The following is a 22,550-nucleotide window of genomic DNA, read 5'->3' as shown; positions in this document are numbered from 1 at the left end:
ACAGGGAAGGGCTGCTTGCTGTGGCCTTGGGAAGCCCAAGGGGCCAGCAAGGCTTCTCAGGGCGGGGAACAGGAGCTGCCCAGCCAATTGTTTTTAGGAAGGAGTGTGGTGAGGAGATGTTAAAACCAGAGAAAGGAGGAAAGGAAATAGCTCCATGAGTTAACCCTTTCCTGCTTGCCTCCAGGATGAGACGTCGGTGAGCAGCGAGGACTTTGATATGAACGACTCCACATGGATCTCAGCTGACCAGCACCTGAACTCCAGCCTGAGCCCCAGCCAGGACGAGAGCATGCGCAGCCCGCAGAACCTGCACGGCCATGAGGACGGTGAGTCCCCCGGCGGGCGGGAAGAGCCCCACGCCTCTGCCACAGGATGTTTTTGTGGCTGATTAAACATTAACCAGTCCTTTCTGATCAGGTGTCCCACCTGGGGGATGGATTTCATATCAGCTCAGAGCTGGCTTCCAGTCCTTCCAATTTAGCCTCTGGGTTCCTGCTCAGCCAGGGCCCTGTCCAGCTCGTAGCTGATGGTTCTTCTGCCTGGAGCTGTCCCCCAGCTCCTCCAGAAAAAGGTCACTAAATCCCCTTCTAACGGGAGGATTTCATTCCCCATATCCTCTTCCCAGGTGATGAGGAGAGCCCTGTTAGTTCTGAACACAGGGAGTATGCCAAGGCTTTGCAGCAGTCACAGGTTTCTGTGTTTGGAACGCTGCACCTTTGACAGGTCTTGCATCCCCCAGGCAAGAAATTGTGAATAATCTGCAGCAGCCACAGCCATGCTGTGTGGGGTGAACGTGGGTGTCTCCTCCCTCGGGGCGGGCGGCTGCAAGGGCTGAAAGCAGCACACGTGGGCTGGGTGGAAGAGTTTTGTGAAGAGCAGTGCTGTGTTGCGTCTGTGAAACATGCAAGCCTAAAATACAAGAGCAAGTAAATAAGTGGTAGAAGTATGAGTTCGGGTCAGAGTTCATCGCTGTGATGCTTGGGAGGATTTGGTGGTTGGACTGTTACTGGCTTTTGCTCAGGAGGTTGAATCTCTCATTGTCCCAGCCTGGCTGCTGCTGGGAGGAGCAGAGGAATCTGAGGAACAACTGAGGCTGGGTTGGTTCTGCTTTAAGAAAGGGGACTGGAAAACCACCCCTAAGGAAAGAAAAGGCTTTTGTGCTGGCAGGTCTCTCTGGGGTGGCTTTAGCTGGTGGTGTGGCCAGTGGCAGGGATGGTAGAGACAGAAGGGGCAACAGGGACACTGCTCTCTTCAGTCCCAGGGACAGCAAGGCCACTGCTCTCTTCAGTCCAGTGAGTTGTGGCACCTCAGTTTCCATTGCAAATCTGCAGTTTTGGGAAACTGCTGGTTTTCCCTAGCCAGCCCCAGCCCCAGAGCCAGGCAGCCTTGGTGAGGATGTGAAACCTGACTGCACAGCACTGCATCCCGGTGGTGGGACGGGCACTTCTGCTTGCCCAGGGCCCCAGGGGGCTGTGTCTTGGCAGGAGGGAAGAGTGTTTTGGTGGTGAGACAGTGGCTCCCATAGAAGCTTTTGGCTCCTCAGGACTAGGCTGCAGCCTCCACCCCAACAAGCAGCTCTCATCCCTGCAGCCTGACTGGGTCTCTCTGTACCCCCTGAACTTTGCCATTCTCCCATTGGGACATTTCAGGCTTGTGACTTAGCCCTCACCACTGAATTCCCAAGTCTCATTTACAATCTAGAATGACATAGTTTTGATCCCTTTGCTGAACATTATTATTCAACAGGACAGTAATTTAATAAGGGACTCACGTATTTAGGCAAATCAAGATGTTCTCACTAAATCTAAATCCTCTCTCTCTCTCTCTCTCTCTGCACCCTCTTAGGAATTGCTTCCAATTTTTCATGCCCTGTGGTTTTTCTTCAGAAGCAGGTGTCCTCTTTGGGGCTCTTCTTGGCTCCTTTAATTTCTTTTGTAAGGTTCCGTGATGAGAAATAAAGCAGAAATAGTCCCACAGGATTGCAAGTGTCCCTGTTGTCAGCGTCAGCTGACCTGGGTAGACTTTGGTGGATCAGAAGTGATGGTGTCAAAAAAATAAGCAAGCCAAGCCCAGGGTGACAGATGAGACCCATACAAAAAAACCCCAGGAACTGCAATTTTCACCAGGCTGTCACACTTCAGAAGCATTTTGTGGACTGAGGTTTTGTGCCTATGGGAATGCCCATGATCTGTATCAGAGCTCTAAATACAGACTGATGCTGCCTCATGCCAGTCCCTCTGCCAAACCAATGCTCCCACCCAGGAATGGAGCACACACAAGAGAGTGAAAGCAAAAAGGACAATGGAGTAACCCAGGAGGGCAGTGGGTCCTTAAAGGAGAGGAGCACAGAGCAGAGGAGCATGTTGTGAGAGGAAAAAGCAGATTACTGCTGTGGGGAAGGGAACGTGCACAATCAAAGTCTCGACCAGCCTTCAGTTTCCTCTTCTCTCAACCTATGAAAGCTTTTTTTTTTTTGGAAACAAATGTGTTTTCCGGGTTCACACGAGCTTGCTAAGGTTGTGCAAAAAATCTGAGTAACCAGCCCACATAAGCTGTGGAGCCTCACTGGAGCCCAGCTGCCAGCACAGAGTGCCTGCACTGGGGCAGCCCAAGTACTCCCAAGCACGAAGTTTGCCCACATCTCCTGTGCTCAGTTGTGCCCTGTGCCCTGCAGGAGTCCTGCAAAGCTCTGGCCAGTGCTAAAGTGAGCCCCACACATCCCCTGCAGCCAGGCTGGGCTCAGCTCTGGGCATCGTGGAGCTGCAGAGGGATCTGGTTGCACTCCACGTCCTTCAGCTGGGAGCTTGTTCAGGACTGGATACTCTCCGCCTTTGGGGAAACCTTCTGAGTTACTAAATTGGTCCTGCCCGCTGCTGTTTGACGGGTGTGATGCTTGGAGTGTGTCTTCAGTGAAAGGCTTGCTAAAGTATAAAGTTTTAATGAAGAGTTGCCTAGTAGGAGAGCAGTATCATCTGACAGGCTTGTTAAAAAAGTCTTGTTTAAAGGACCAAAGCACCAGCTCCAAGTCTTTTTAAGGCCTGGGAGTGGCAAATGCTCTTCTGTGGCATAGAGTAGAGCTGTTTGAAATCCAGAGAGGTAGGAGAACAGGGAATTGTCATCCCATGCTTTGATAAACAGGTACCTGCTAAATCATCAGAGGCCTAAAAAGCAGCTGGAGCAAAAGCCAACACCTTCTTTGTCCTGGGTGCCCAGTACAGCCATGCTACAGCTGGTGTCAGCCCTGGAACTGCAGGGAGAGCAGAATACACCTGAAGCCTTGGGTGGGTCATGGACAGAGCAGGCACTGTCAGGAGAGCTGGGGTCCCAGCTGGGTCAGTGGGCACACGGTGGGACTTAGGATACACCAGCCAGCCCTGAGCAGGGACACTGAACACACACACACTCGCTCCTTCCATTTTCCTTTGTTACTCATCCTGCGGGCCCCAGCACGGAAAACATGAAGCTCCCAGCAACATCCCTTCCCAGTCGGATGTTGCTCACAGCGTACGTGCCCGCAGGAAGCCGCCGGCTGCCCAAAGCAACAGCAAGATCAACACAAACTCTGCTGCTGAAGCGCAGCTATTGTGCCGGACATCCTGGAGGGACACATCTGCGGGGGCCAGCACACGCTGCGAGCAAAGGCACCCTCAGTGCTGCTCCATCCTGCTGTCTGAGCCCATCTCCGTTCCTGAAGGCATCCCATGCCTAGTCCCAGCTGAGCACAGGTCCCAGGCCCTGGTGCTGTGTTGCTGTGGTAGTTTGAGCTGGGCTCTGTCCATCTTCAGAGTCTCTCTGCTTCCACAGGCGAGCACTGCTCTACAAACCTCCCAGTTTGGTCTGGTGTGTGGGGTTGGGCAGGGTATCCACCCCAGGTCTGCTGTGACTTTCTGGCAAGTGCAATGCCCTTGAAAGTAAGCAGGACTCAGACCCCAAACCTCAGTGTGTGACATGGCAAAGTGCTTGAACTCATATAGAAGAGCCTCTGTCCTGCCCACTAGCAGGATCCACCTTGCCTTGTCCCTGGCTGTACATCCTGCTCCACTGCCCAGGAGCAGTGCTCAGCCCACAGGCAGGGCGTGCTGCTCCCTAACCTCTTTTGAAGAGCAGGGAAAACTCCTGGGTGTACAGTGTGCTTACTCTATGTGGGGAGCAGGGGGTTGCTTCATGGCACCATGTTGGCCTGATCCCCTTCTGCTGAGATCCCCACGTGCCGTCCTCGCTTGCCTGGCAGCGTCCCCGCTGAGCAGCAGTGGCTAATCCAGACCTTGGAGAAAGGACTTTCTTAACCTACTTAACTCTGAAGGCATACGCTTCTTGGGGGCATCCCTTGAGGCAGCTGGCTGGGGAGGCTTCTGGGTGTTGGGGACATTCCTCAGGAGTGCTACAAGGAGAGACCTCAAGGACATGTGGGCAAGCATTATTTCCATAATTCTGTCCCAGGTAAGGTGTGTCACTCCCCTGGACACCTTGCCCTGGGATGTCAGGGATGGCACCCACAGCACAGCAGACTCTCTGCTGGTATGGCACATCTCCTACAGCTCTGTGTCACACTTCTGGCACTTGATGAGATGCCATGATGTGCTGCACATCACCAGCTCCCCTGAACCACTGGTTTGGCAGAGCTTTTCTGGGGAGGAGCAGCCTCTTGACAAGTGCTGACCAAAAGCCAGGCTCCATCCTCAAATGATGTCTTACTCCACAGCTGTACTTCTGACAGTTAGCACCTGACTGTGGGGCAGTGGTGCCCACCTCACTGTGCCCTCACAGGGTCACTGCTGCAGCACTGGGTATCACACAGCTCCCAGCCAGCCTAGCCCTGCTCCAGGTGAAAACAAACACCCTTTGTAAGCCACAGGGAGAGCCCAGCAGACCCTGGGCAGCTGTCTGATGGCTGGCTAGTGCGTGAGGTGGCCTGTGGGCCTCAAGACAATTGTTTAGCCCAAGGTGCAAAATCCTTGCTCTTTCCAGGGCTTTTTGTGCCTGTGTTGAATTTTGGCCCCCTAAAGCCTTAGCTCTAAACAAGACTAGGACCAGCAGCAGCTGGACACAACCTTATCTCATTTTCATTGGGGATCTATTTCCTCTTTCTCCAGGGTGTCCCCATGCCATGCTGGCTCCACAGCAGGAGTCAACAAATGTGTGCCTGCCTCGCCTGGGCGGTCTGGGCTGGTGACTCCATTCCCGTCACCTCTTCCAGGGACACGTCTGCTCCTCCCGAGCAAAGGCCCTGGCCTGTGATAAACACCCTCCTTTCGGTGTCCTTTGAAAGTTGTCCTTCCCTGCTGCCAGGCTGGGGAGTGCAGCAGGGATGCTGTGAGGCTGTGGTGGCTTTCCCAGCCTGGTGCACTGAGCTCAGCTCCAGCTCTCTCATGGCTGGTGCAGGCACTGCCCAGTCAGTCAGTTCATCCTGCTGGTGCACCAAGCAGGGTTTTGAGAGTCCCTTCCTTAATCTGGAGCAGAGAGGATCACCGGGCTGTGGACAGCCAGACCACCTGTGCCCCTCCCTTCCTCCCCAAATTGAGTACCCCCAACCAGAAGGGTAGTGGAGACAGAGGGGTGAGCCCCACAGTGCTAAAGGACAGTTCCTAAAGGATTGGGGGTGCTCAGCATGGTCTCTCTGGTGGTAGGTCTGTGTTGGAGGCACCAAGTTGGCACGAATCCAGCCCAAACCCACCAAACTCGTTTGTTTGGCGTGGGGAGAGGCAGTGCCCTGGCAGCATGGGGCCACAGCATGTCCCCTCCCTGCAGCAGGATCCGGGTGGCTGCCAGCAGCAGTGGCACAAGGAGAGGCTTGGGCTGTGCCACCTCCTTCCTCAGTGTGAGCAAGGGCCAGCTCCTTGCTCAAGCATTCCTTGAGCTGCAAGGTGGCTGGAGGAGCAGCAGTGGGAGGGAAGGAACAGTGTTTGGGAGGAGAAGGGAAAACCGAGGGACAGAGAGTGTTTGTGACAAGGCTGCTCTGTGCGGCGGGAGCTGACAAGCTTTGGCGATGGGAAAACGTCCAGCACGGGGCTGGCGCGGTGAGATCCCAGTGCCGGAGGGAGCTGCTCCCTCGGGCCGGGCAGTGGAGCCGGGGGGAGACGGCACTGGGGGGCACCTTTCATGGCAGGGGACAGGGAGGCGGCCGCACAGCGCTGCCTTGTCCGGCCAAGCTCTCCCTGCAGACGCGCATTGTGTCCGGCCCTGCCAGATGTCTGCCTCGTCAAGGGCTCTGGTCGAGGCAGGGACCCAGGGAGGGAGTGTGGAGGGTGGACACTTTGTCTGGGACATAACGAGGTTTGCCTTAGCGAAGGAAGACAGGAAATAGAGCGTCTTAACTGGAGCCTGGCCAGCCCCAGTGCACTGCGGCCCTCAGCCACGTTGCTTTTTTTCTTTCTTATGCATCTTGGAGGCAAACGCTGGGCAGGACCTGGAGAAAATGGGCTCCGTGCTCTGACTGTGTGAGCAGTGCGGGGCCAGGGCCTCTCCTGCCACTCACCACCCAGTCATGGGTGCAGGATCCCTGCAGTGGTGGTCCCTTGCCCCTAATGAGTGTGGCTCTAACACCCAGCAGTGACCCCCCCACGGGGCCCCCATTCCCACTCGGTCTCTCTAATTTGTATTAAGTATCCCTTCCTCACAGGCTTTCCTCCTCCCCTTCTTCTCCCTTCTTGTCTCTTTTGTGAGTGAATAATTTATGGCACTTTTCATCTTCCTGGCTGTTGTTCCAGGCGGGCGGCGGTGGGATGCTCTATGCCCTCCTGACGGCCACTCCCAGGCTGGGTGTGCAGCTCCATCCTTTTCCGGTGCCACGGCAGGCTGGAAATGGGACAGACCCACCCGCGAGCCACAGGAAGAGTCAGGTGTGGCAGAAGCACTGCCATCACCCGTGGAGCCATGGCAGGCAGGGCACTGGCTGGTGGATCCATGACGGCCCATGGGGCACCAAGGGTCACTGGTGGGACCTGGCATGGCTGTGACACCCACAACCGCCCAGGCAGGTGGGCAGCAGCCAAGGGAGGGCTGCCCCAAGGCCAGCCAGGGGTCCCATGGCAGTGGGACGTGGGCAGAGCAGGGTGGACCCTGGCCCACTGCATGGTGTGGGGCTGCGGCGAGGTTTCCGTGGGCCGCTGGCTCTTACATAAGCTCATTGTTTCCTGAGTCAAAAGAGGTTTTGTCTCCGCTCTGGAGATGTGACAGGAGGAGGAACAATTTGCCCCATTCATCTTTAACTCTGCTCTGGAGAGTGGTGCGGTGGCCTGCGCCGGCAGAGACGTTAAACCCAACCACTTCCCCGCCATAAAATCTCCTGGGGAGCAGGTGTTGGAAATCGCCCCTTCCCCTCCTGATCTCCTCAAATCCAGCGCCACAGAAATCAAGGATAATCCAGCAGCCTCTTCAAAATGAAAACGCTGAGCCCTGATTAATTCATTTAATAAGTGACTGATCCCCTCCTCCCCCAGCACGGCGGCCCAAGGAGCCATTTTGCTTCTTGCTCTCCTGGGCTGACGCCGGGGAGATGCCGGGGCTGCAGCAGAGGCACAAGGCTGCTCCCCCACAGCCACCTCCCCAGCCTCTCCACGTGTCCTGTCGTGGTCTGGCCTCTGCAGAGGGGCCAAAGAGGGCAGCACTCCACGGACCTCAGGGCCAGCTGCCTCTGTTGGGCTCTCCAGCCTCAGCTCTCCTGCACAGTGCCAGGGGCTGCTCCAGCTCCATGCAGCCCAAGGAGCCCCAGCTCGAGGGGATTAAACAGGAGAACGAAATAGTCCCGTTTTCCAACCGAAAGATCAAACCGGTTAGAAGTGACATTGTTTTTGCAGTTCCATCTGCTTCAATTAGGGCACGGGGGTGGAGCAGGGGGGCTCCCAATTATCCTCATTAGAGGGGCTCCTCGTGCAGCCAAGCTCCAGCCGTGAGCAGGGAGCTCACCAGGCTCGTGCTGGTTGATAATGAATATATTCATGGCTGCACAGCCTGGCCTTGCTCGCCTGCTGCTGCTGGAGCCCTGCTCCTGACATGTGCTTTGGGCACTGCTGGGAGATGCAGAAAACCTCTCCAAGCTCCAGAGCTTGGTGGGTTTTGCTGAAATGGAGTGTGGTCAACACAGCCTCAGCACTGCTCAGAGTCCTGACACAGCTGCCAAAGCAGCACAGGAGCCTAAATCTGGTCCCAGCACCCAAGGTGGGAATGCTCCTGCTCCCTCTCCCCAGCTCCCACTCCCTGGCTCCTCTCAGGAATGACTGTGGGCTGGAGATACCCCAGGGAGGCTGCCCAGGCAGCAGCTTCATCCCCATCTTCATCCCCAGCCCATGCATTCCAACAAGGAGACTGCAGCTCCCTCCTGAGCTTGGCTGCATTTTCAAGCTGGCTGAGGCCATTCCCACTTGGACCCAAGGACTCAGCAATTTGAATTTGTCGCCATTTCTCTCCTCACAATACTGAGATTAACCCACCACTTTGTGTGTGGAGCTTCTGGTAGCGTATAACGTGTAAAAATACAGAAATAAGAAAATATCTGTACCTCATGGGTTTTAAAACCTCATTATTTACGTACATCCATCCCTGTATAAACTAAATTGTTCTTTTAGTAGGTGCTGGCTACTGATATTAGATTCCCATTTCATTTCCTATACCACCTGGCAGGTTTCTAGAGACATCTTCTTCTTTGTTTGCAATATCTTTTGCCTGTAACAAACCCAGGGTTCATAAATGCAGCAGCATCGGGTGGAAACCTGACGTGCAGCTGCTGCTGTGTGTGTTTTGTGTGACACAAAAGAAAACCTGAGACGTGGAGGAATCGGGGAGGTCCAGGTGTCACCCCCAGGATCCTGTCTGGTGTCAGCAGCCAGTGCAGGACTGTCACAGGGGGGCCAGACTTGGGGGCTGTGAGGAGGCTGGAGGTGGATGGGCAAGGGCAGAGTGGGATGCCCAGGGGGAGTGGGGGTAGTTAAGGCAGATTGGGGATGTCTGGGGTTGCTCATAGCAGGCTGAGGATGCTTTCATCCCTGCAGGGGTGCCCAGAGGAGGTTGAGGATGCCCAGGACAGGTTTGGGGATGTGCAGGTCAGGTTGGGAGTGCTCAGGGCACCTGCACATTCTTCTCCCAGGTAACCAGAGAGGCAAAGGCCTCTCTTGGTGCCCTTACCTGGCAGGGATTTTGTGCCATGGTGGGCCCCCAGCCCTGCTGGTGCAGGGAGCTGAGGGAGGAGGTGCCCACCATCATCCTGGCCACGGCAGCGATTGGCCCAGCGCTGTTGCTGTGGCTGTGCCCGGGCCCATGGCAGGGCCTGCCCTACAGCTCGTGCCTCCATGCATGGGAATAATTCTCCTTAATCCTTCCAAGAGGCATCGCTGGATGAGACTGGAGCCTCCCTCTGGGAGCCCCATCTCCCCTGGCGCAGAGAGCAGTGCTGGGGGAGGGACAGCCGCCATCCTGGGCAGGGAGGCCTCTGTGCCCCCGGCCACCTGCCCGCTCCTGCTGGGGACACAGCCAAGCCAGCATTGCTCCTGCACCCTGCCGAGGGACAGCAAAACCCTGGGGGACTCAGCACCAGACCAGTGCCCTGGGCCAGGAGGGGTGTGGGGGCAGGAGATGGCAGTGCCCCCAACACCCTGCCCCTCCAGATGCAGCAGGAACATGTGGACGTGGTGTGGGATGCAGCCACCCACTGCAGCCCCACCACTGCAAACACTGGGACAGGAGACTGGAGCTCGCTTTGGAGAGGCAGCTTGGAGGGTGCCCCTGGATAAGTGCTGGCTGCTGAGCGCCTCTGGAGCCCCGCACTCCCTGGCACAGAGAGCTGGCACCAAGGGCTTTTGCCAGCACCCAGCCCCGTGGTGGGGCGGGTGACGCCTGCCACCGGCCCGGAGCACCCGGCACATAAACACCACCCCGGGATTAGGTCAGCTCTGGTCATCGCTCAGACGAATAAGTGGATCAGCGCAAGGGAAAGGAGGGGGAGGGAGCTCTGCTGGGCGGGGAGCTCCAGTAGGGCCCTTTTAATTTAGGGGCTCATGGGGCCAGGAGCCGCCTTGGCGCAGGCGCGGGGCTGGGCAGCGAGCGCTGGCGCCCGTGGCGGGGTGACTGGGGACACGCAGCAGCAGCCCCGGCCGGCCCCACGGTCGGCTGGGATGCCCGAGTGTCCTCAAGTGTGTTTATTTTAAGGGATACAAAGTCCTGGGCCACCGCAGGGTCACCGCAGCGCTCGCCCAGCCTCGCAGGAAAGTTTCCCGCAGGTGCTGGCAGGGGGAGGAGGAGGGTGGATGGAGCAGCTGGGCACCATCCCTGCGCCTGCACACCTTTGGACCTGGCACCCATGTGCCAGGAGCCATCGGCGCGGGGCTGCGGCCGCCCCACAGCCCCGGCCCATTGTCCCACGGTGGCCGGGCCGGGCGCGGGGACGGCCATCTGCTCGTCGCTGCCGACAGCTTCTTTGTTCAGCCCGGCACACGCTGGCGCAGGAAGCGGCTCCCACGTGCTTCGCCCTTTCCCTCTCGCAGAGGCACCTAATGAAATAAAGGATTTACTGCGGCGAGGGGGAGGGAAGGGAACAGGCTGAGCAGTTTGAAATGTCGTGCCTGGCCCCAGGGCTGGGCTCCCTGGCCAGGTGCAGGCAGGGTGGGTGCAGGCAGTGCTGGGCTCTCTGCCACTGCTGGGCTGTTCTTCGGGAGCCGCCGTGGTGGGAGCAGGCACAGGCAGGGGGATGGTGCCAGGGCCTGGGGTGTGAGTGCAGCCAAGGTCTGTGCACTGGGTGTGCGTGGCACCGCCATTGCCAGGGCCCTGACCTGTTTGTGTGGTGGGGAAAAGGCCTTGCATGTGCTGTGGGGATGGCTCTAGGGCATGTGGAAACTGGGAACAGGAGTGTGCATGTAGGGTGTAGGTCACTTGGGCTTTGAATGAGACAGGAAGGACATTGTGCAGCCCCTGTCCCCTCCCTGCAGCAGCATGCCAAGGAGAAGCCTTGCTGGGTGGTGCCAGCTGTGAGCAGAGCTCCTAATGCTGCTTCCAGGCACCATGGATTCAGGGTTTTCCCACCCAAGTGAGCCTGTCCTCATGTGTCATCTCCATGGCCCAGCACTCTGCAGAACTGCATGTCCCTTAACCACCAGTGCTGGAACTTGTCACTTCCCATTGCACCCAGCCCCAAACTGGGCCAGGAGGATGGCAGGGGACCTGGCAGGGAGAGGCAGTGCCCCTTTCTCCTCCCTGCAATGCAAACAGAAACTGAAAAGGACCAAATTCCAAAGTTCTTATTCAAGCCCAGGCACCATAGCCTAGGGCGGAGGCGTGGGGACTGTCACCTGCAGAGGGATGGGTGGCTCGGGCATGGGGCACGGCAGCACCTGTTGTGCTTTGAGGGATGAGGGAGTGGATCCCTGTGACAGTGGCCTTGCAGGCATGGACACCAGCATCTGCTGCATACCAGGGCCCAAAGTGCAGCAGTGCCAGCCTGGCAACCAGGGGCAGCTCAGCCACCAAGTGAGCCCAGAGCAGTTTCGGGAAGATGGTCGTAGGGTGCCAAGGGGCTGACACACATCCTTCCTTGCAGACGACTCCTCATCAGAGAGCTGCAGCGGGAATGGCTCCTCCACCCTGAACCCCTCCACCTCCAGCAGCACGCAGGGCGACAGCGCCTTCCCCGAAATGAACGGCAATGGCACCACAGCCCCCATGGACTTCACGGCCTCGGCTGACGACCAGCCCATCAACCTCTGCGACAAGCTCACGCCTGCCCACATCACCCCTTCCTACCAGTCCGACAGCTGCAGTGCCGACGGGCTGCGCAGCAGGGTCAAGTACGGGGTGAAGACCACAGCAGAGGTATGGCCTGGGATGCTCTGGGAGAGCCAGGGATGCGCCCCACACCCCAGCTGCCTCAGAGCTGGGCACTGCAGTGGGCTCACCTCACCCCTGACCAGCTGTGCCACAGCCACCATGTGACAAGGAGCCCATTCATGCTGGGTCAGACAGTGTTTCCCACAGGCAGAGCTATGGCCTCACCAGCCAGAGCTGTCATGGGGCCACCAGGTTATCACAGGCTCGCTGAGGCCACCATGCTCCCCGCTGCCCAAAGCAGGCAGGAGGTGACACGCAGGGGAGCCTGGCCATGGGTTCATCTCCCTGGGTTGCAGGGGAGGGATCAGACGTAGCAAGACAAGGAGAAAGGGCAGGTGCATGAGGTGAGAGCTGCTGGTGGTAACCCCTGTCTCCTCTCAGTCCCCGCCGTACAGCTCTGGCAGCTATGACTCCATCAAGACAGAGGTGAGCGGCTGCCCCGAGGACCTGACTGTCGGCAGGGCCCCCACAGCTGATGAAGACGACGATGACCACGACGACCATGAAGACAATGACAAGATCAATGACTCGGAGGGGATGGACCCGGAGAGGCTAAAGGCCTTCAATGTAAGGAGAGCTCCACAGGGAGGGTGAGCCCGCCTGCCTTCTGTCTCAGGGTTCCCACCGCCTGTCTTCTCTATTTGCAGATGTTCGTGCGCCTTTTTGTGGACGAGAACCTGGACCGGATGGTTCCCATCTCCAAGCAGCCCAAGGAGAAGATCCAGGCCATCATCGAGTCCTGCAGCCGGCAGTTCCCCGAGTTCCAGGAGCGGGCGCGCAAGCGCATCCGCACCTACCTCAAGTCCTGCCGCCGCATGAAGAAGAACGGCATGGAGATGGTGAGTGGCCACCCCAGTGCCCTGCCCTTAGTCCCAGCACCCAGAGCAGCACATCCTGAGCATCCTCTCTGCTTGTGTCCCTGCAGACCAGGCCCACGCCGCCTCACCTGACCTCAGCCATGGCAGAGAACATCCTGGCCGCCGCCTGCGAGAGCGAAACGCGGAAAGCAGCCAAGAGGATGCGGCTGGAGATCTACCAGACCTCCCAGGTATGGTGCTGGCAGCTGGAGGTGGGTGGGGAGCAGACCTGGTGGTGTCCTGTGGTGGGGTCAGAAGTCTTTCTGAAAATCTGAGGGGCTGCAGGACAGAGCCCTGTGGTGTGTCCTGGGGCCAGTAGGGATGGGAGTGATGGTTTGGATTGGGCACACTGCAGTGCAGGACACCAGGCATCCCTGCCCTGTCCATCCTGCTGGCCACAGAGGACAGCCAGGCTCCTTGCTGGAGTGGGTCTGTGTTTCCCCTGTGCAGGACGAACCGATCGCTCTAGACAAGCAGCACTCCAGAGACTCCACAGCCATCACCCACTCCTCCTACTCACTGCCAGCTTCATCTTACTCCCAAGACCCAGTCTACATCAATGGAAGCCTGAACTACAGCTACCGTGGCTACGGGTCCCTGGGGGGCAGCCTGCAGCCCCCTGCATCCCTCCAGACAGGCAACCACAGTAATGGTGAGTGGCTGTGCCAGGGGCACGGGGAGCTCACCTGGCATCACCTCTGCCCCATGCCCGGGCAGTGCACCAGGGTTCCTGGCATCCCCAGCTGTGGGGTTGAGCTGGTTGCTGGAGGAGAGGCAGGAGCTGCTCCCAGAGCTCCCACAGAGCTCCCAGTCATGGCAGCACCTCTCCCACCGCTGCACAGAGCTGCTCTGAAATCCCCTCTTGTCCCTTCTGTCTGGTGGCTCTGCTCACGTCATCAGCAGGTGGTTAATTGTTGAACTGCACTTGGAAGGACGGTTTGGGTGGCACTGGTAGAGGGAAGGAGTGTCACTTAAAAAAAAAAGGAGAATTCGTACCAGATTCTCTGTTAATTATTAACAGGGGCGGGTGCCTATCACTGCCCTGATCTCCTGCTGGTATGAGCCGTTCTGCTCCCGGGGATGGGGACAGGGTGGGGGGCACAGCCACAGCTCAGGAGGGCTCTGAGGGGCTGGGGACTGCCTGGGAACAGCTGAGAAAACAGGACTGATGCTGCAGGGCCGTAAGGTGGAAGGAGAGCGTAGGCAGAGCTTCAGATTAGGAGCAAGTGAACAGAGCAGAGTATCCTGGAGCAGGGCACACAGGAAGGCTCCAAAGTACCTGGTGACTCGCCCACACCTGGAGAAAGAGGTCTGGGATGAGACCAAGTGCTCCCTCTGGCTCTGTCCTCCAGCAGTGGTGGCAGGAGGGGCTGGATCCCTTGCCAGTCCTTGTCCAGTCCTTCTGCAGTCCCTGGGTTGCCATTGCCTGTCCTGGTGCACTCTGGGCTCCTGCCCCAGCCCACCCCGACGGGAGCCAGGATTTGGAAGGATGTGATTTCCGGAGGCCTGAGAGATGCCTGTCTGGGATTAACTCTTATCATCCCTTCCTAATGCTTCTTAACCCTGAATAAAGATCCTGTCCCGGCCTCCAGCTGCTGAGACCTAATCCTCACAGCAATGGTTCCTCCCCAGAACAGCACAGTCACCCGGTCCCCAGTGCCAGGCACCCTCCTTTGGCTCCTCCATGTGAGACAGGGAACATGCGGGAAGGTCCCTGGAGGAGGAAACAGGCCCTGGGTGCAGCACCTGGCCTTATTTCTTTTTAGGGGATTTTTAAACCTCTGTTTTGCAGTTGTCTTTTTCCCAAGCTCTTGCCCAGTCCTTCAAAGGAAAGAGCACTCTGCAAGGAGCTGCGTCTTCTCCTCCCTCTGAGCAGAGGCCCCGCAGGGCTTTTCTGCCCAGAAGTGTCTTCACCCTCCATCCCCCACCTCAGGCAATTCTTGCTGAAGCCCACATCCCTGCTCCCAGCTCCTTCCCCCTTGGTGAGCTGGGAAACAAGCTCAGGCTCAGTTTACTGCTGCCTTTTCTGCCCAGTGAAATTGCTTTCGCATGAGAGCCTCCTCCTTCTCCTCCTCCTCCTCCTTCTCCTCCTCCTCCCCCGCTTTGAAGCTCTGGTTCTCTTGGCATGGAGCACTTCTGCTGGTGCTGCTCCTCCCGCAGCTCCAGTATTGCTTTCCTTGAATGCTTTCCATCCCCCCCGGGGCGATGAGCTTCCCTCCCTGCCACCATCAGCAGTGCCACCCACCTGGACTCAGGGCAGCTGAATCCTCCCATCCTGGTTTGCAAACAGCCACAGCACCCAGTCCTTGCTCTGTGTCCCTGGTGTCCCATGGCTGAGTCAGGCCACCCAGCAGGGCTCAGCCATCCCAAAGCCTTTCTCCAGCATCACCAACTGCTCCATCCGCCTGCAGCACTCAGCTCACAGCCCAGGGATTGGTTCAGTGTCTTCTCTCCTTCCCTCCAGGCTGCAGCCTCACCAGCCTCCTCTCCCTGACTACTATCACATTTCTAGTACATCTTCTGGCATTTCCCTCTTCATTTCCAGTTGATTGTGTGTTTCCTGCTCTTTGTTTTGCTTCTCTTACTTAGTCCAACATGAAGCTAAGTCCATCTTTTCCCCTGCCTTTACTTTCTGAGGTCACTCATCAAGATAAACCAGGGAAGCACAGCCCATGTGGGATGTTAGTCCCCATATGCAGAGGGAAAACCATGACCTGGAAGGTGATTTTGATGGTGCAGGTGCCAACAGGAGCTGGCTTACCTCCCAGCAGACCCTCTCTTCACAGAGCTGTGTGCCAGGCTGCAGGATGGGATTTTTGTCATATTGGCTCTGAAACCTCTTTGTAGAATTGCAGAATTATTTGGTTTGGAAGAAGCCTTGAAGTTGACTTCACTCCAACCCCCTGCCACATGCAGGGACACTTTCCACGAGAGCAGATTGCTCCAAGCCCTGTCCAGCCTGGCCTTGAACACTTCCAAGGATGGGGCAGCCACAGCTTCTCTGGGCAACCTGTGCCAGAAACTCACCAATCTCACAGGGAAGAATTTCTTCCCAGTATCCCATCTAAGCCTGCCCTCTGTGAGGTTGAAACCGTTGCCCCTTGTTCTGTCATTCCATGCCCTTGTCCAAAGTCTCTCTCCAGCTCTCTTGGAGCCCCTTTAGGCACTGAAAGGAGCTCTGAGGTCTCTGCAGAGCCTCCTGTTCTCCAGGCTGAGCAACCCCAATTCCCTCAGCATGTCCCCCTACCAGAGGTGCTCCAACCTTTGCAGCATCTCTGTGGGCTCCTCTGGACCTGTGTTCCTGTTGCAGAGGCAGTGAGTGGCTGCTCTGTGGGATGGGAGCTCCTCCCGTTATCCAGGCACTGTGGGCACCTCCCAAGCGGTGCAGAGGTCTGGGATCACCACAGGATGAGCACAGGAAAGTTTGCTATGCCTGAGCTTCCCTCTCACTTTTCCTTGGCAGGTCCGACCGATCTCAGCATGAAAGGCGGGGCGTCCAGCACAGCCCCCTCCAACAGCAGCAGCCGGGGCATGCAGGCGGCCCAGCTGAGCCCCACGGAGATCAGCGCCGTGCGGCAGCTCATCGCCGGCTACCGGGAGTCGGCGGCGTTCCTGCTCCGCTCTGCAGACGAACTGGAAAACCTCATTTTACAGCAGAACTGACTCCCCGTGTCTGCATCGCTCCTCGGTCGACAAGACAATTTATACCTGCTAGAGAGAGGCTCCCAGCGGCGTCCTGCTCAGGACCACCATCGTCCTCCCGCCGCGTGGTGGGCACATGTAGTTTTAGAAGGTGGGATCCAAAAGACCTGTTTTCTTTTACACTCCAAGCACCTGGGACTTCGGGCACAAGGACACGTTTTGGAACCGTACCAACACCCGTGCCTCCGGCCGACCAGAAGCCAACCCTGCAGCTTGGAAGGATGTGGGACTTTGAAGGGCAGAAGGGAGCCTGGGGAGGTTTGGGGCTGCAGATGTACTTAGAATAACCTTTGTGGACCCAAATGTTAGATTCCCATCCCTGGATAATTTCCAAGTCTTAGGTGAGCTGAATCACATATTTATTGAGAAATGGACCCTCCTCTCCCCTTAGTAATTTATTTTTCTGAAAATGGATTCTTTTGAGTTTGTACAGATTGCCAGTTTTTTGTCTGTCTGATCAGAAGGAATTTATTCCTGTGAAATAACACATTCCATATCACTACACTACTAATTTCCAGGCAGCTCTGCCTGTTTCTCTGGTGAACCCTTGTCCCCCAGGGAGCAAGTTTGCCATCCAGCCCTTGACATCGAGGCTGCTCAGCCTCCGGTGAGCGTAGGTGGGAGCTGAACAGCAGCGCAAGCGTCCTGCTTAGGCCTTTGTTCTAAGAGGTCCCATAGCAGCAGTGGGGTCTGAACCTCCCGCAGAGACTCGGCGAGCTCGGCAGACCTCCGGCTGGAAGGACATCTCGCACTCATTAAAGTCATTGCAGATAAGAGAAGGAAGGAAGAAAGGAAGGAGACACCTGAGAAACACTGTCTTGCGGTCACCATCCGTACTCTACCTCACACTCCATTGTGGGCTTCTTCCAGGACTGGCGGTGCCAGTCCTGGGGGCCAGTGAGCGTTGCAGACATGGGGATCGTGCCGAGGAGGCTGGAACCTCCGGCTGGGTCCTGCTGCTCCCGGCTCTGCTCCGTCTGCAGCCGTGAGGCAGGGCAGGGCTCACCCCGAGGGGAGCTGGGGTGGTGACCGCCCGCTCCTGCGGGCAGCACTGAGCAGCAGAACTGACAAAGCCCTCTCCGGGGGCCAGGATCCTTCCCCCTCCCTGCTCACAGTCCTGGAACAAGCCCACAGTTCCCAAAGTGTGGAAGAACCGTAGCCCAGTGACCATTCTGCCCTGTTTCCACCCCCCACAATGATGCACTTCGTTTTGCTCAGTGCAATACCTACTGCCAGTGCTGCTAACCCAGGGACCTCGCTCGGGCCAGGGGTGCTGAGCCCAGCCCAGCAGTGCAACGTGCTCTGGAGCTGTGCAGAGACCAGCGAGGGTCCCGCTGCTCCCTGTCCCCCGCAGCCCCCCCACCTGGCTGAAGGCCACACCACGAGATAGAAATTCGATAAGTGTAAATCTGTTTTGTAGGTAGAAACTTTCTTGGTTTGGAGCCAGTTTTTATCTTATTTTTTGGCCACTTGGAGCCAGCAGCCAGGGGCTGCTGCTCCAGGGGCCAACGCTGGTGGCACAGGCTTGAGCAGCCACTGGTCTGGCCAGGAGCAGGCCCGGGCAGTTCCCGTGTACCCTCTGCACCCCATGATGCTCCACACACTGGAAGAAAAATAGAACTTTACCCTGCTTTTAGTCTCAGATCAGAAAAAGCTGCTGGCTCCTGAGGCCAGGTGTGCCTGGCCCCACAGCAGAAGGGATCAACCATTGCATTGACTGTTTTCCCCAAACCTTAAACTTTCCATAGCATTTGGAGAAAAGGGACCCAGCCCCTCGCTGCGGGGTGCAGCTGAGGGTTCAGTGCAGAGACGAGGTGATGGTGGCTCTTAGACCTGACCCGATGCTGGAACCAGGAGCATCGTGGCCACATCCATCCCCTCCTGCCCGCAGCAGTGGGGAGGGGGCCCCGGGGATGCCAGCCCCCAGCCAGGGCTCAGACTTAACGCTTTCCCCAGCACTTCAGAAGCCTGCTTGGTTTGTCCACTGCATCCTCCCATACTTGGAATTTATGTAAATATTTATTTTTGTGTGAATACCATGAAGTAACAAACCTTTGACAAAATCTGTAACTGCAGCCATTTGTGAAAAGTCTTACCGTTCAGGCAGGAGAGGCAGAGACAATCGCTGTCCTGGGATTCTCCCTCTCCGTGGTCTCCCGCCCTCGCCGGTGCCTCCCTCCTCGGCAGAGGCAGAGGAACCTTTAGCCATAAGCTTGCCATCAGTTTGTACTGAAACAGAGGTAACCCGGGGACGCGTGGACAGACCACCAACATCCACAGTTGGGTTAAGTTCTATTTATCCAAGTCATTCCTGATCACCTCTGAACCTGTCTCGGCACATGTGGAAGTTCAGGAGCTCTCACACGTGGTCAAACTGCTGTAGAGGACACCGAAGGAGGGAGCCCAACACGGTCCTGTCCCAGCACCTGATGTTCATAACCTGCAGCTGAATGGTACAGACTCAGATTCCCAAAGCCCTGGTGACAGCCACATCTGGGACAAGTTGTAAAACAAACGGGATTGACTCCGAATTTCTGTGAGGGATCTTTTTTTCTTTTTTTTTTTTCCCCTTTCTTTCTTTTTTTTTTTTTTTTTTTTTTTTGTGAGCCACAGCGTTCTGGTTCCTTTGGCATGAGCTCCACAGACATCTCCGTGCTCTGCAGCTGCTCCGTGCTCCACCGTGGCTCCCTGTGCTCCAGGACTGTTCTCAGCCACATTCCTGCACTCTCACTGGGCAGGACGGGGTCAGGAATTGCTAGTCCAGGTTCTCAACAAGAAGGAACAAGCAGGAGCAGAATACACCGGCTTTCCAGATATCTGAGAGGTGGAAGGAGAATGCTGGGTTAGCAAATGGTCTGGATGGTCTTGGGTTTGGTTAAGAAAAGCTGATCACTGGTCGAAAAAAAGAGATTTTTATTTTTTTTTAAATTTTATTTAATTTCAACACACCCATCCTGCCCTGGATGTGCGGTTCCCATGACGCTGTTTCTCTATGGGAGAGCGTTCCCAGGGTTGTGAGCAGATGTAACTTGTACCTCCCCGATCCCAAGGGCCACTTCCCTCCCGGAGCGGCCGTCGGATTTAGTACCAGTTCATGAAAAAAAAAAAAATGCTGCTTTGAACTCAGAGGGTTAATATACTTTTGATTTGTAATTTTTTGTAAAACTTTTTACAAGGTAGCATAGTATTTCACCAGACACCAACTACAATCCGTCCATGGTCTGATTTTTATATAATTTAGTGGTGCTTTAGAAACTTTTGTTCAGTTGTTTCGGAGCTGCACAGCTCAGTTCTTCGCCTGTATCTACCTAAGACCAATGTGAACCTTTGTATTTTTGCTCCTAATTTTGGACTCAGTGAAAGTGTACTGTTTACATGTACAGAACTCCCGACCCCGTGTGTTCTGCCAGACCTGCTGTTGAAGAGGAAGCTGCCCCTCACCCAGTTCATCTGCTTAACCCAGCCACAGCCTCACCCACCCAGCGCCACGCGCCCGCCCAGGGGCACCCCACCAAACCCGCACACCCTTTAAGCAATTTTGGGTTTTGCACAAGCTGTTGTATCTCCCCCCCCCCACGCTGTAGTTTTACGGATCGGCTGCAATTCCAATCGGGAGCTGATCCAGAGCTCCGAAGCACCAGATGTGGGCAGTGCTGCTGCCTCCCCATCCTCCTCCTCCTCCCGCACGGGTGGGAGGGCGGTGCTGCCCGCAGGGTCCAGCTGATGCAGGGGCCCAGGAGGAAACACTCCTGGCAGAATTGGGAATGCTTTGGGGAAGGGGGTGAGCTCGCCCGAGCCGGCTGCTGCTCGGGGTGGAGGTGGGAGCGCGGTCCCACGGGAGGCTCCCAGCGAGGCAGGAGAGGCTCTTTGGGAAGCTGCTGCTTTCCCGAGGGCTCACACAGAAAGCGTATGGCACTTAATCCAGCTACTAAGGTGACACTTTATTGCTTAATCAATTGATTCCTTTGGAAATGATATTTTTGCAGATAGGCACCTATGCAACTTCATGTGGCTCTTAAGCAGATGAGCACTTCCTCCTCAACGAGCTTGATAAGAGTTATTTGTGTTATATACTGTGGATTTTTCCAGTAAATGTGGCTTAATATTTTAATTCTTAGAATGTGTGTCTATTATATATGTGATGCAACTTAATTCTGTTCTGTTTGTGGAATGATTAGCACAGGCCAACTCCCTGTCCCCTCACTTAACAAAGACCAATGAGCTGTTAATCGAGCTGTTATCTCCATGGTATTACTTGCTAAATGCACTGATTTCATAAGTATGTGGAATCCTTTTTTTTTTTTCTTTTGAATCTGTATATCATATATAAGACTGAATCTACTTAATAAACACTGTATAACAAAAAGGGCTTTCTCCTCCACTGTCGAGCCCCGCTGGGTGCTGCTGGCCCCAGCGCCGCCCCTCGCCCCAGGCCCTGTGCGAGAGGTTGGTGCCATCAGTCACCAGAGCGGGACCTAAATTTACGTGTTAAAAGGAAGGAAAAAAACCCCAAACCAAACCATCTCTCATTCCTGTTGACATAAGCTGTGCTTTCCATTCCGTAACAGACAGCGTGGGTACCAGAGAGAGCAGTGGCAGCACTCACAAAGGGGGCAAGGCACCAGTTTTATGCTTAACTTATATTTTGACAAAATTAATTTTGTGAAGTGTCTGGTTTTTGTGAGAAAAAAAAAAGAAAAAAGAAAAAAAAAGTTTTCATTGAAGTTTGTGCGAAGTTCTCCCTCATGGAAAATACTGATTTTTCGTTATCAGCTTTATTCACTAAGTATAATAAACCTTTGCATCCATGAATGTTCCTCTTCAAGCACTGTATAGATACCATCTCCTGATTTGATCATCAGAAGACCCAGAGGGTCCAGGGTGGGGTTTGCAGCTTCCATGGAAATGCAGCTGCCCAGGGGTGGGGATGCTGGCGGGGCAGGCGGGTGGGCTCCCCCTTCCCGGGATTTGCTGCGGCTGCAGCCGGGAGAGAGACCAGCAGGACCCACCTGAATGTTTGTGCTTGCAAACGATCACCTGGGACAGCACATCCCCAACGGAGCATTCACAGAATTCATTAATGTCTGGCAGCACAGCACCAGTGGCCCTGTGCCCCTGACACCGTCGGGTCTGACTGAGCCTCTGGCTGGGCTTTGCTTCCAGATTTCCAAGGGAGCAGGGACAGGGGTAAGCAGTGCTGGGCCACACCAGGTGCAAACCAGTTGGCATCACCTGCTGAGGCTTCCAGAGCTCCCTGGCCAGACTGATTCAGGATGTCCCCATGTCTGCACGGCAGAGCCAGAGCCAAACAGCAGCCGGGCTGGGAGAGAGAAATCTGTAACTTGGCACACAAATATCACCGAGAGGAAAAAATGGAAAAAAGTATTGCTCTGTGAAATTCTGATGTTAATGGGTTTTACTCTTGAAACCCCCAAGCTCCCCTATTGCAGAGGTAGCTAACCCTGATGCCATCACCCCCCACCCCAATAAAACAGGGAAGGATTTAATACTGAGTTTTAAAGCCTGGCTAGGTAACTACTCATTTTTTGCATTCCCTGTATTTAGCTTATTTAGATTATCCAGGTATTCTGTGTGCAGACAGCCTGCCAGAGTCAGAACATCAGTGAACCTCCAAAAACCACAGAAGCCTTTTTTCACCCCAAGGGCTGGTGCTGGACCATCTGCTGCCCCAGCCCTGGCTGGTGTGTGAGGCCATTGCTGCTGTTCTGCAATGGCAGAGCTGTGGAATGCCAGGAAGTCAGGGATTGTGTCACCACAAGGATCTCAGCACTCCCACAGCCCCAGGCAGATCCCTGCTTGCCCTGCAGAACCCAGACACATCACATCATAATTCATGTTATTTCCTTACTGCCCAAAAAAGAGAAAGGACTTGGCCATAAAGTGAGTTTCCAAGTAGTTTCAATAAACTGTAATTGGTATCACATTTATGCTCTTGAGAAACATTTTTAGATCCATTTATCCAACAATGACGGCAGTAACAGCAGGACCTGCCCTGACTCAGGGAAAAGTCTCAGTGCTGCTGCCCAGAGGCATCACCCCAGCAGGGCAGGGAGCCCCTGCAGTGTCCCACTGCCCCCGTGGCTCTCAGAGCCTCCAGGGTGTCCATTCCCCAAGAGCCACACGGCATCTCTGCAGGAGCTGCACCATCCTCAGTGCTCT

The 22,550-nt window shown here is 55.8% G+C and overlaps 1 protein-coding gene across 6 annotated transcripts in view; it reads left to right on the top strand.

The window, feature by feature from the left end:
• Window positions 1–21,182, top strand: part of NOL4L (nucleolar protein 4 like) — a 61,930-nt gene extending 40,748 nt beyond the window's left edge. For all 6 annotated transcript variants that reach the window (XM_039719362.1, XM_039719363.1, XM_039719364.1 and 3 more), the window contains 7 exons: window positions 185–326; window positions 11,525–11,796; window positions 12,193–12,378; window positions 12,459–12,650; window positions 12,737–12,859; window positions 13,119–13,320; window positions 16,132–21,182. In XM_039719362.1, coding sequence (XP_039575296.1) covers window positions 185–326; window positions 11,525–11,796; window positions 12,193–12,378; window positions 12,459–12,650; window positions 12,737–12,859; window positions 13,119–13,320; window positions 16,132–16,331 — 1,317 coding nt within the window. In that variant the 3' untranslated portion in view covers window positions 16,332–21,182. The remainder of the gene's footprint in view (window positions 1–184; window positions 327–11,524; window positions 11,797–12,192; window positions 12,379–12,458; window positions 12,651–12,736; window positions 12,860–13,118; window positions 13,321–16,131) is intronic.
• The last annotated feature ends 1,368 nt before the right edge of the window (window positions 21,183–22,550 follow it).

Source organism: Passer montanus, unplaced genomic scaffold, assembly GCF_014805655.1.
Source record: "Passer montanus isolate IOZ18808 unplaced genomic scaffold, ASM1480565v1 scaffold41, whole genome shotgun sequence".
NCBI classification, from domain to species: domain Eukaryota; kingdom Metazoa; phylum Chordata; class Aves; order Passeriformes; family Passeridae; genus Passer; species Passer montanus.
The sequence above is the reverse complement of the archived record's forward strand: the minus strand, read 5'-3'. Positions and strand labels throughout refer to the sequence as shown.